Source organism: Betta splendens, chromosome 21 (assembly GCF_900634795.4).
Source record: "Betta splendens chromosome 21, fBetSpl5.4, whole genome shotgun sequence".
In the NCBI taxonomy this organism is placed as follows: domain Eukaryota; kingdom Metazoa; phylum Chordata; class Actinopteri; order Anabantiformes; family Osphronemidae; genus Betta; species Betta splendens.
This window is the reverse complement of record NC_040899.1, coordinates 3,294,988-3,308,642: the sequence shown is the minus strand read 5'-3', so window position 1 is coordinate 3,308,642 and position 13,655 is coordinate 3,294,988. Positions and strand designations below refer to the sequence as shown.

At 44.5% G+C, this 13,655-nt stretch overlaps 1 protein-coding gene across 1 annotated transcript in view; it reads right to left on the bottom strand.

The window, feature by feature from the left end:
- Positions 1-13,655, bottom strand: part of man1a2 (mannosidase, alpha, class 1A, member 2) — a 68,083-nt gene that overhangs the window by 12,440 nt on the left and 41,988 nt on the right. Inside the window, exons 7-9 of the mRNA XM_029136793.3 lie at positions 5,657-5,751; positions 4,021-4,144; positions 3,838-3,931 (exon numbers count right to left, since the gene is read on the bottom strand). Of these exons, the coding sequence (XP_028992626.1) occupies positions 3,838-3,931; positions 4,021-4,144; positions 5,657-5,751 (313 nt within the window). The remainder of the gene's footprint in view (positions 1-3,837; positions 3,932-4,020; positions 4,145-5,656; positions 5,752-13,655) is intronic.

Below are 13,655 nucleotides of genomic sequence, written 5' to 3'. Positions count from 1 at the left end.
GACTTCACACAGCTTCAAACACACTCCAATTTAAAACACAAGCCAAGGGCAAACAGCTGTGGACGGTGTCCAGCGAGGCAGAGTTATTCCCTACGCTAGAGCAAACGCCATTAAGAAAAATCAATATAAACCTATGTCTGTCACACTGTAATAATGCAATTTTCCACCATGAAAAATGCAGAAAGGCTCGACATGGTAGGCTTGTAGCTGTGCTCACAGGCAGCTGTTTTTCCAGCTGGGAAACCTCTGATGATGGGATTAGGAACGCGGTGATCGCGTTCCTGCACCACAGCCAGAGAAAAGTGAGAACACGCACTGCTGCAGCGTCGCTCACCCAATAAAACAAACTATGTATGTGCAACCTACACTTTTAAGGTTCAGCTTCTTAAGAGCACATTTAGCAGGAAAAGTTCACATTTGTGTGACAATACAGATTAGTTTCTTCTCCAATAATCAAACATGCTTTAGGGAGATCCAGCTTCCGCTTCATGTGAGAATGAGTGAAGCAGCAAGTAGGTTAAGATGGGGATGTGTGCGTGTAGGCAGCACGGTGTGAGTAAGACAGAGGAGCGCGGCGTAATAAGGCTGTCAGTCACAGCAGGATCTCATTAAGACGGAGCAGCTCAGCCTCATTCCTCATTAGCCCGTCTTAACTACTGTCTGCGCACCTACACACACAGATGCAGCAGGAACACAGTCGTTCATCTGAACACGCTCCTCATGCCACAGCCCATTCAACTCACTCAATATTTACGACTAATCACACGTTCAGCTGTCGCCGTGCAGGCCTGAGCTAATGCACACAAAAACAAAATTTCATCATTCCACAAAGGACACTGTTTAAGACCCTCCATATGAAAGTGCCCTGCTACAGCAGCTTATGATGTACAAAAACCCTCCAGAGTCAATGCTGCTGCTCTAAACGCTGTCTAACCGGTCGTGTAATTAATTTAAATGTCCAGTCTTTGTTTGACTCTGCAGCAACAACAGGTGTCCAGAAAATCAAGAGGCAAATAAACCAGGAAATACTGTAGATACACGTTTATCTGACAGAGGTTCTCTGTTCATATTAGGGAAAATAGGACACTGCTGTGCTGCCATTATACTAGCAGGGCACGACAGCAGTCACTATTGCCCCCTAGTGGCTCGGAGTAAAAACAGCCAACGGACTTTCACCCATTTTGGCTTCAGCAACATTAAAGTAAAATACGCTCCTTGGTTTTTGTCCAGACTGATGTTTCAAGACAGGGCACATTTGACAAATGAGACCATGTCACTGGCCCGCCTTAGTTTACATCTGAAAACAAACTTTCAGAGTTACACAGCCGGAGGGCTGATGTTGAAAGCCTCCGCTGAGCCCCATCTGTGATTTGGACACTTCTCCTCTGGGAGTCTGAGTCACTCAGCACAGTGTCGTAACAACAAACTAATGTCTACAGGGAACGTCTGAACTAAACTTCCACTTTCAGATGGAAAACTAATTTAGCAGGACGATGTGTAGGACGACGTACGACTGTAAAACATTTGTCATTAACAGCTCAAAGCGATCAAACAGCAACAGCTAGAAATCAAGTTGACATGACTCAACCTTCAGACTATTCCACCTGGATGACTGAGAATCTCCATCAACAGCAACTGTCAACCTGTGTGTTTGTAGTGATGCTATAAGTAACGTACAGTCAACTCGTCTACACTGCATGCTCAATGGAAGTTTTCAAAACGTGTCAGGGCCGCTTCACTGCACCTCTTCAATTTCATTTAGCAATAATTCATCAACACTAATTTGGAGTCCCTCTGACTTCTATAATATTAGATCCCTCTCACCTTCAACTCCATCCTAGCAGCATCCTGCAGAGCTCAGGGGGCTCGGTTTGCAGAGACGAGCTTTAATTAAACCACCGCTAGTTACGGCAGCTAATTAATGTGTCCTTGTTTTACACCACAACACATATACGTAAAAGTGTGTATGGGTAGCAAAACGCAATGACACCCGCGCACAAGCAAGTGCCCACATTTTGTTTTAATGAGTCACACAGACACAAACATAAAACATCTGTCAGAAGCGGCCCAGTGATGCAGCTCGCCAGCTAACTATCCATCTGCTAATGTACTCACTCATCCATCAGTCAGCTCGCTCCTCCATGTTCCAGCCATTTATTCCCTTCTGCTTTTAGGCCACAATCTGCACTTACAAGAGCATCAGTCTGCCTGTCAAGTCACCTATCTATCCATTAATGAGCCTCTCCATTTGTCCATCCACGCGCGAGTGCCCGTAATTTGCTTTGTCAACAAGTAAAACAAATAGGAGAGAGAGTTCATGTTGCAGGACCACATCAGTTATTATTACAATGAGCTGCTCTGGATTCTGTGCTTCACTTCTATATGTCTGTTGCTGGTTCCAATTTATTTATAAGACTCTTGGAAATTGAATATACTTAATATGGCAATTTTTACTGTAGCAGCTCACTCCACCGAATAAATGAAAGAGAAGACGTATACAGTTTTAAACAGATTTCATCTTTTCATTTCCTTTCACTAAACTTGAGAAAACTCTGGGTGCACAGCTTTATCCGATCGACGAGGCAAAAATTATAGCAATCAGTAAAAACAACACTTCTAAGGAAAGTGCACACTGAAAAAGGAATATTTTAATATCCACAACATTTTAATATTCTGTGTGAATTCAGAGATAACAAACCCCGACCCTCTACACATTTGTCATCCACCATCTGAGCGTGTGTTAAATGCCTTCCGAGGTTCAAAACTCTGGCTGAAAATCAACATATAGGAATAGTTAATATTCCCTCGTGAACGGTTGGATGAAATATTCTAATGCGTCGAAAGGAAGAAAAGTATCCGTGTTCAGAGCATCCTTCACAGATAAAATGAGACGTCCTGACTAAAAGATAGAAGATGACGTTGCCTGATTAGATGAAAGGAGTGACACCATAGTGTAAGACAGGCCCAATTTAGAAAAGCGTGGAGCACCGACCCATCACAGATCAAGACAGCAGGACAGTTATCAGCACAGAGAATGTACTGGGCCCTAAAAAACAAATGCAAGGCACAGAACATTAGAACCCGTCGAGGTTCCTCCCAAAACCTAAGGATTCGGACACAACTGGTCAACTATTCCAGCTACCAGGAACTCTTGAGTAAATATAGAAAGAACTGCACTGACTTAAGGATAATATAATAATTAACTATAATTATAATTCATTAATTTGCACGTTATCATAGTTTGTGCTTCTTATTCTATCCGTCACCACGTGTCGCCCTGGGTGGGATCAAATTACTGTCAGGTGTATCCAGCCATAATGTGGTATCTCATCAGCTTTAATTATAGATTAGCTGAAAATGACCTTAACCAGAAATGACAGGTTTCGGAGTTAAGAACAGTGCGTCACGGCACGTCCAACTTCACTGTGAGAGCTGTTCATTTCCCCGGGCACAGAGCCAAAGTGTAATCAATGTAGCGGGGATGCCATGTTCCCCCTCTTCCATCTTCTTCTGCTCGCTTCAATTTGCTCTCATTAAAGAAGATCCATTCTGCAGCACTTCTCCTGCTTTCTTCACTTAGTGTTAATTCCTCCTGTTTCTCTTCATAGCACTTAGTACCAAGTACATGATCATTTGGAGCTCGCAGGGACATTTTAACACTTCCTCCAACTGGCGGGGTATGAATCAGTGATGCAGAGATTAATACATATCGTTTTCAATGACACCTTAACTTTCGTTCTTTTCTGTGGCTTGAAAAATATTTTTAAGCCACAGTTTTGTTTAACTACCAAAAGTGTGTTATTGCACAATTTAAATCTGGCTGTAAAGGTTACTCACGTTGGCCCCAGCGGCCTGTGCGGGGGTTCAAGTAGTTTGGGTAGAGCCCGTTGGGTCTGTCCATTTTGGCTAGCAGCTTTCGGATGTGCATCACCTGATGGGAATCCAGCAGCGCGGCAACGTTATAAACTGTGCTTTTAATCTGAACAGGGAATTCTAACCATCCTGACTTCACTGTGTTACCTTCTGGTAGTAGGCGGGGCTTCCTGTCAGGTAGGTGAGGTGGACAAACTCCATGTGGAGCGTCCCAAACTCAGCCAGGATGCTGCTGCCTGCCGACGCCCAGCCCCAGTTACGGCCGACGCCGCTGGAAAGGATGAAGGTGAAGACGGAGAGAGAAGGAAAGAGGAAGAAGTTGTAGGTGTGCGGTTAATGTCAATGTAAGAGGAAGCAGAGAAAGAGAGGGGAGGCTGCACAGAGACATTGATTTTATACACTCACATTAAAGAAGTAATATGGTTTCACTGGCTCATGGAACAGAATGACTATAATCTATCTGCCTGGGCTGACAGAATTTTCAATTAGGACTAATGACTCAACACGGTTTCACACTGATAACCAATTCAGAGTCCCACTCGCATCTGTAGAGCCCCTCTGCTGTTTTCCATGAATGGAATGTTTAATGCGTGGCCACGCAAACCTGACATCAGCACTCGTTCAACATAGCAGATTGCCAGGTGTGAACCCCCACCAGGAAAATCTGGTAAATAAAATTCCCTGAAGGTAAAATCCTAACATCAAACGCAGAGGAACACAGAGCAAAACTGAAATGAGTTTGACTCACGTTCTTCGAAAAACTAAATACATCATTCCTGAACCCGTAGGCTCGTCGAGTTTGGGGTAAGGGGCTGATAAGCAAACTGGAGGGAGTTCAGGCTTCAGCTTGTGGGTGACAAGGAGAAACCTCCTCTGAACATTTGTTGGTGCGTTAGTTTTTTTCCTGTGTTCGCTTTGTGTTGCCAGACTTTCCCACTAATAATCACACTAATCGACTGGAATCCGCTCAAGAAAGTCCTCTGCACACATGCTCAACAGGCTGCTAGTGTGTGTAACAGGGAGCTGACCTCATGCTCAAACCCAGAACAAACCAACCAGAAGAAGATGGAAATTTTATGGAAAGTTCACTTTAGTTTGAAGCCACAACAAAAAGCAGACGGTGGATACAAGCTGTAGCTTCAAAAAAGTTGACTAACTGAAAAAAAAGGCTGCTCAAACAATCATCCATTTTCAGCTACTCGTGAAGTTATCTTCTTTCAGGCTGCTGTGAGTGCAGCTGTGAGAAGGTCAGGAAACTCTATGTCATAATCAAAATGGCAAAGAATAAGTTGTTCTGTCCTCTGAAGTGAGGAAACGCCCACAGAGTCTGTGAAGAGGTCCCATCGGGTGAAACGGGTGGAGATCACCTGTGTGGGTGGACGGTGGATGTGTAGAGGCTCAAAACGGCAAAACAAAATTACATTAGGTCTGCTTTAACGTTTCTCATGTGATGAAATCATCAGGTACATAAATGCAACGTCAGGAAAATATCAGAACATTAATTTAAACCTTTGCTAGTAAAACTAAACATGAGGCAAAAAAAACACACTGAAAGTCTTCAAATGTCTACGCACACAGTCACAGTTCGATATGTGGGCTGATTTTTTACTTTGTTTGATCCACCTGGTGCTAGACGTGACGCTTGAAGAACAAAAGTGCCACATCTTGAAAAATCGTGCATGGCCTCGAGAGAAATTTCAGGACTACAGAGCACTGGAAACTAAATTATGCACCTGGTCGTCCTACAGATGGCTCCAGACTGAGTGTGTGGGGTGGCACTAACCTCTTAAGGTTGACCATGGCCCAGGGGATTCCTGTGGGGGTGTTGAAAGCAGGAAGCAGCTTCTCTGCCAGCTGCACAGCCTTCAGTTTGAACACCTCGAAAGAGAGAGAAGACGACAAAAAACCTGTAAGTATGAAAATCTTCAACAATCCATCTCCTCTTCCTGCTTAAACAGCTGACAGGTACCAGCAGACAACAACTGTCAACAAGCAAAACAAACACCGGATGAAGGCAAATGAGGCAGAGTGAGGCGTCAGGAGACAGACGATGAAAATGTCAGAGCAACAGATTTATGGAGGAGACGGGCAGCGTCGTACTGTATATGCAAAACAGGGCTTCAAGCTGAGCTGCAGTGAAATGAAGTGCAGAACACTGCAGAGTTGGAGCTCGGAGGTCAAACTACGCGAGCTGAGCAGAAGGAGCGCGCAGAACGCAGCCGGGGCGGCGCTATCGCGAGCGGGGTCTGCTTCATCCAGATCCACGCGGAGGAACGGACATGTGTTCCTTTGGAGATTACACAAGTTCTGGGTCTCGTCTGACAGATGGAGGCTCAGAAAAACGCGCCGCAGCCTTTGTTCTTTTCTCCGCGTGCCAATCACAGAGATAAAAGGCACCTGAGGTGATTCTGCAGCTGAACTAACGAGACGTGGGCACGCGCTGAACGCCTAACGCAGGACGGCGGGAACCGACCCAGAAGACAAACACTTCATCATGAAAGGTGATAGAATAAACACGGTTCAGACGCGCAGACAAACCAATGCTCTGCTCACTGGGGAACCTCTTTTTTCTCACTGCTCTATAACGTGTGCACGCTTCTATGACTTTCATGCACAGGCGCTTTATCTTTCCTTGTCAGAGTTTATGAACAATATTCAAGACAAATAAAAAACTAATTTCTCTTTACTGGTGCCTCTAAAGTTGCTTGACTAAATAAGATTCAATAAGTGGTCACATTCATTTATTAGAGAAAAGCCAAGTTTCCTAAAGTTTCCTTACTGGCGATCAAATCCAAACAAAACATGGCCGATCATTTACAAAGAGTCGCATGAATGTGAGAAATGCTAATAAAAGTAAGGTCCACACTGGCAGCAGGACATGGGCTGAGAGCTGCCCTGGTATTTGACAGCTGGCTGATCCACAGCAGTTACACAGATGAAAACACAGCGTTAATGAAGCATGAGCTGAAGAAAACGCTTAATCCAACAACAACTGACACGAGTGGTGCTGAGGGAGAAACCTACGCTCTGAAACGCTCGCGGCTGTCAAACACCAGCTTTTTTTTATTGATGTTCAGTTTCCAATTTTGCAAAAATACAGTGTATCAGACGCGTGTGGGAGCCCGGTGGGACGGACGCACACGGGGACCGTACAACCAGCAAACACAAGTCAGGCGAGGCGGCGCCACGAGAGCGAACACAACATGTGGCAACGGAGGCTGATTCATCAACACAATGTGTCAGGGCGCAGCCGTTTTACAGACAAACCCGAGCGTGCAGCCAAACTCGAGAGACACCCACCGTGGGCCGCTTCCTAAAAACACAGCCTGTGAAAGTGACGGACGGCACAGCTGTGAGGAAGAATGCGACGCGAACAATGTGAGAGCCTGAGACGCGCCGAGCTGTCAGCGAGCATCTGTCGCGCCCGTGTACTCGCAGCCGTCCGCGTCTCTTCAGGAAGAAAAGAGCGGCGTTTCAGTCGATGGGACGAGCGCTGTTTAAGCAGCGAGGCCCGACTCGCAGGCTCGTATTCATCAGCCTCATGGTGTGTGTTCATATGTGCTCCGTCATCATAAACCCCTCCATTGATTCTTGGCTCGCCCGCCTGCTGCACTGAGGCCCTTTAACAAACACCACTGCTGATGTCATCAAACGAGCCATCAGAGGAGACGGGGAGACACCACCACAGATAAAGCTCCACGGTGTGTGATAATCATCTTCCTCCACAAAGAGGGAAGGCGAGACAAGGGGGCGCTCACGGAGAAGCAGCAGGGACACGGCGTCTAAGGAAAGTGCTCTAGGAGGTAAACCTGCTGAGAGGAGGAGGAGACAGTCGGCCTAATTAGTGCCTGCACATTTCCTTATCGTGTTTATAGGACTACGGAGAATCATCCCACTTTAAACAAGTGCTGCTCTGTCGGTTTTCACTTGTGATGCTGAACTCATCTGGTGTAAACAAACTCGGGGGAATCACTTCAATCATAAATGAAGCCAGTAGACATACAGTTACGGTCTGGATAAGAAGCTCTTCATGAGATCAAATAAAAGCATGAGCAAAGATTTAAGGTTACAGTAATGACAGGAAGGAGCAACAGCCTCACAAGACAGACTTAAAAAAACACTTTAAATTAGATAAATATTAAATTTCAATTAACAAAAACAACTCAGTACCGATTTAATGTTTGTTTGTTTAAAAACACTTTGCCTGAAGATTTCACATCATGCTGCTTCATGGCAGGTTCTGGCTGCTGCTACATCAAAAACTCCCCAGCATGAAGAAAAAAAAAATCACACGTGGGCTGCCATCAAACAGACTCAACATATTTGATAATGATTTTTTTACAACATATCTTTCTTTATTTGACTTTTCCAAAAAACTGACCTCACTTTCACATTCTCTACTCAACCAGAAAACAATGAAAAATGAAATGAGCCCATGTTCAATTATCAACAGAACAACATGAGGTCTGTGTCCTCTTTATCATTGGCACATCTTTAAATTACAGCAACAAAAAGGATACAGAGAAAAATCCTCTGGGAAGAAAAAACCCAGAGTTTGGTTTGCGATCTAACATATTTGTATCTCTCTCCCTCCAGCACTGACAGCCACAGTGTTTAGCTTTTTGAATGCATTACAGCACACTTCCAAATCAATGAGCGAAGGATGCAGGCACATACACACAAGTTACAAAACCACAGAAATGAACAAGGTCAAGTAGTTATCTGGGTCTGATTTGAAGACTGCAAACACAAACATCAGCGTCACGTGGACTGGATGACATTGTTAGACTGCTATGCAAATATGTGCATGCAATAAATGTGAAAGTCAGACAACAGAACAAACACAAAGAAGCGGAGACCATGTTAAAGGCTGGTGTTGTGGCCCTCGTGGTGAAGAACCACCTTCACACTGGCAGGACAGAGGTAAGATTTGGCCCCACTCTAGAAATGCGTGCAGGTGTCTCATAAGGCACAGAAATCATCTGCCAAATCGCACATCATGGTCACGGCCCAGGGACAGGGAGAGCTGTAATCCGCCACTCCAGCACGTCCTCAACTCAAGCAATGATCCAGTTATTACACATGAGGATATCATTTGTAAGCTGTGAGCAACTGGGAGACTGAAACCGCCGAAAGGCTGAGCAGGTGCCGATTAATTCAACATAAGAGTCTAGACTGAAACACACAAACAAAGCAAGAGCATGTAAACAGTGAACACAATGAGCTGATGATGATGATTAAACCCTGGGAAATCAGCTGCATGGCAGAGGGTTAGTTGACAACATGTCTGTGTCCAACTCTCATCTCTTAATATTAATACACTTAATATTAATACATGTACAGATAATTTGCTCATATTTTAATGTCTTGCTTGTTTTGATTGAATGATTAAGATCAGAGTAACCGGTTTATTATGATCAGCATTATTCACGCTACAATAAAGGAGCTACTCATACATACAAAGCAGTGCACACAAACACACACAGGCAGACACAGAGTCTCAAAGCAGTGGGCCACTGTTCACATGTAATGGAGCCTCCTAAAGGGATTAAGGGGTAGACTGTGAAATGTGCTGAATGTGCCTGCTTGGTAAGAAGGGCCCCGAGGGCCAGCAGCAGAGACAGGATTAAGTCACTGCGTGTGTGTGTGTGTGTGTGTGTCTCACGTCGCCATCAGCTGATTCATCTGCTCATTTTGAGCATCCAGCGGCTCTACATCAAAGGCAGGAGGCACAACGATGACCCAACCCAGAAAAAAGTGGCAGCGCATCATCAAATTAGCCTGATGATTCCTTCATGTGTTGCTGACAGCTCAGAGACATTGTGTATTGAGCATTACGCATTCTGAGAAAAGATGTGACTAATGACTTATTTGGCTCTTGGCTTCCAAACGCTGTGCATGTGAAACAACTGGGACTAGTTGTTCTGCTGTATCAGCCCCCTGATGTGTTCATTGTGTCTCTACTGTATCTGCCTAGTTCTCCAGACTACAGACTGTTGCCACGTTACCATTTCTTCCTCCTGAGAACAGCTGCTGAAAATACAGCAAATAATAAATATAGGACATCGGAAACCACTCCAGCTGGATGTTATAAGATGTGGGCTTGAGCTTTACTGTATATGAACCACTCTACCACACTCACTGCACACGTCCTTCTCCACATCTTTACATTCATGCTCCAAGCCTCCATCCTGGTCCTCCTGTGTTCAGTTTCTAGTCTGTGCCTCGCTGTGACGGAACGCTCAGCCGCTTCATACAGCTGCGTCTCCTCCTGCTTGTTACACCATCTTGTTTCTTCTCGTCGCTCCTTGTGTGCGGGCCTGCCTGCTGTCACAGCAGCAGCCAGTTGCTGAGCATGTCATCACAGCAATATCCGCAAAGGGAAAAGGATTCCCAGGGGGAAACTGCACTGTTGCTAGAAACACAGGGGTGGTCTCAGTATGTGCTGCTCTTTCCTTGTGCATGTCCATGGGAGACCAGGACCATGGTCAATTCAGCATTCACATTTAATTCTGGGGATCTATTATTGCAAGAGTATTTGCTATTTAAGTGGGAAAAGAGCAAATAGATGTTGAAATGTTTTTTTAGTCAAACGCATACAATTTTCCTTCTCAGCCAAAACAACACTTGGTGAACTACAAAGCCCTACTTTTAACTTAGACTATTGCTAAGGATGAACAGAGACGTGGCAGCTAACGTGGAGTGTGGCCAGGATGCAGGATGACGTGCTTAGGCTGAAACCTCACTCACCATATAATCAACTGATATACTCACCAGTGAGCTGACATTAAACGCACCAGAGCCCAGCAGCAGTGTACTGTACCTGCTCTGCTCTGCTCTGGAGTCAGTGTCAGGCACCGTCATGTTCATGTCTAGTGCCAGAAAGCTCTGAACCAGATAAAGAAGATAATGGCCCGTGACACAGAGATAAGAGTACCAACGATGGCTACGAACAATACAACACAACACAGCGCTGTAGTCTATTAGCCAAACATCACAACCTGAACCCTAGTGGGCATCTATGGAAATTTAATCAAATTTAATTTATTTAATCAAAAGAGCAAAGGTGGCTGTTTTCTGCACCAACACTGGCTCCAGAGCAGGGAACCAAGCTTAGCCTCATCACACACCTCTGGAATGAACTGTGTGGGCGGCGTGGAGCAGAAGCTAGCCCCGTCCCCCAACATCTGTGATGACGCCACTACTGCCCTTTGTCCAAGCACTCAGGAGCTGGAGTCTCACAAACAGCCTTTCCTAAAGAGCAGAGGCTCAGAGCAGCTTCATAATGAACTATGAGGGGTACAGTACGCCTCCGTACACCGTGGCCGTGCAGATACTAAGCCAATGCTGCTCGGTTGAGCCGCCTTCCATTTCTGCAGCATCTCCTTGATCCGCCTTGTTTTCCAGCTCCTTGCAGTGTTGCTCAGATTGCTTGTGTAATGGCTTCTTCCACCTGTCTGTCGCTGCCTGCCTGCCGGGCAGCGGCGTGGTGGCAGCCAGTCAAGAGGGAGTATGAGTATTTATTTGACAGGCGCAGTGTTCATTCAAATGCTCCCCAGTGAGATCAAACAGACAGGCAGCGGATCTGCTGAAGTCTGCAGGCTCCAAACCCCGGACCAGAGGCAGCTTGCTTCTATGTCACAGCGCAAGAAGAGAGCGGGTGGCAAAAGGGAAAAGTCTGGAATAATGAAGGAGATAGAGAAGATGAAGCAAGTCTAACGAGAACGAACCACTTCTGGTGGAGTAGAAAGAAGTGGTGGAGACGCTGATTGTCTGGAGATTTAATCACAGCAGGGTCTGCTCATCATCTCTTGTTGCTGCTCTACTACTATTCTTGGCTCTTTTGTCTTATCCACTCTCTCCCCTCTGCTTTTCTTCATCTCATCTCATTATCCTACATTACGCGGCTCGGCCTGCTCCTCTAACCCTGTCCGTCTGTGCACAAACTGTTGTTCCTCGCTCACATCTGCCCTGACATTTCAGTTCTTTTCCCCCTTTAATGGTTTTCAGGAAACTTTCTTTCATGGTTTCAAACCACTAACAACCAGAAAAAGAAACTAGGCAATACATAGTCATAGCTCTTTTCACCTTGTAACAGACTAAAATGGATTAAAACAACAAATTAACTGAATAAAACATGGAAGACAACATGTCCATGACTGACAGGTCAACTAGGTCCTTTCTTTACCACAGCTCATCTGCTACTCCATATTTGTTTCATTCCTTATTTCACCCAGATGCCTCAAGACCTTGAAACTGAAACTTCACAACAACAACAATAAAATGTATGAAAACCCTCTTAAACTACTTATTTCCTGCATGTGACTCATTTTCTTCTCAGCAGGATAACGATGAGGCTCCAGAGTCCCACCCTGCTGAGACAAATCTGTGCACATCTATGGTCCATGCGTTTGTGTCTCCTATACGTTTTACTCAGCATGCTCACTTAAACTGCTGATACAGGATGCAGTTGTGGTAAACAATTAGCTGAAAATCGATAAATGCAGAAAAAAAAGAAAACTTACTAAATAGAAAAACAAAAGATGCATATAAAATCTAGATAATACAATACTGTTGCTGTTTCCTTTGTCGACCTAAAGCAACGCTATAAAGTTAAAAGGTCCACAGTTGTAACGCAGGCTTTTGTTACAGATTTGTAGTCTCCAAGCTGAGCTGAGACAGGCTTATCATCTCAGGCTTGGGAAGATCCCCCAAAGCCACATAAGACATCATACAACTGTTGGTAGTACAGTGAGTAGTGCTCCCCCATGATGCACGGGCAAAAATCTGCTTTGTCTTTAAGTAAATCTAGAAAAGCCTCAACTTTTAAGTGTTACATAATAACCAGTGTTTTACTGTACATTAAAAACTAATCCTGAAGTATTTATAAATGCCAAATCACAAACTGACTGGACAAAAGCCAAATCTAGCCACGCGTTTAAGGTGCTGCTCCATTATTTAGTGTTTATGCAAATGCTACATTCAAGGAGGAGCTGCGTTCCACACAAAACTATTAAACTCCACAGCTTTTAGCATGTTGCCGCTGGAAGCATCACGTACACTAAGAGGGTGCCACATACACACAGGATACAAAGACGGGCTCCGCATTAAATACAGACAAGCTTAGCAGAAAGTGGACTGGGTTCGTTTCAGTGAGTCCCAGCTGCTTATCCTTAGCGATCCTGCTTCAAGAACTATTAGGACAGTCAACTACTGCTCATCATGTTTCTAACCATTAAAAAATACAAACTGAGTGACAGATAAAAGTCTTGATGACTGTTCAGACTGTAGCTCCTTTTATGAAGCAATTGTTGAAAACTAACAGTTGCCATGGCATACTGTCCAGAATCCAAATGTGTTAATGATGTAAAATCTGAGAACAGAACAGCTTTGAAGTTGTTTCACTATGAACAGAATCTGTTCCTGCGTCTCCTTCAGGATGGAGCAAACTGTGATTTTCTATTAACACTGCAGATTTAAAAACAAAACAGTGATGTAGTTCAGCTGTTGGTAATAAAGAGTAAAAGCTAAAGTTCAAATAGGAACCTTGCTATAGTAACATGGTTTGTGTCTAACATTAGTCAACATCAATAAATGCAGAGAACTGAAACGTTGCTTCTTCTCACCATATAATAGATAAAGCATTTAATTAACACCTCGGGGTGTTATACCTGCTCGTACTGAGGACACACTGCTAAACTATGTCTTCTGGGCTCCATCAACTAGGGAATAGTGTAATATGCTGCGTATGTGTGACAACTAAATGTGGGCATAGTGTGACT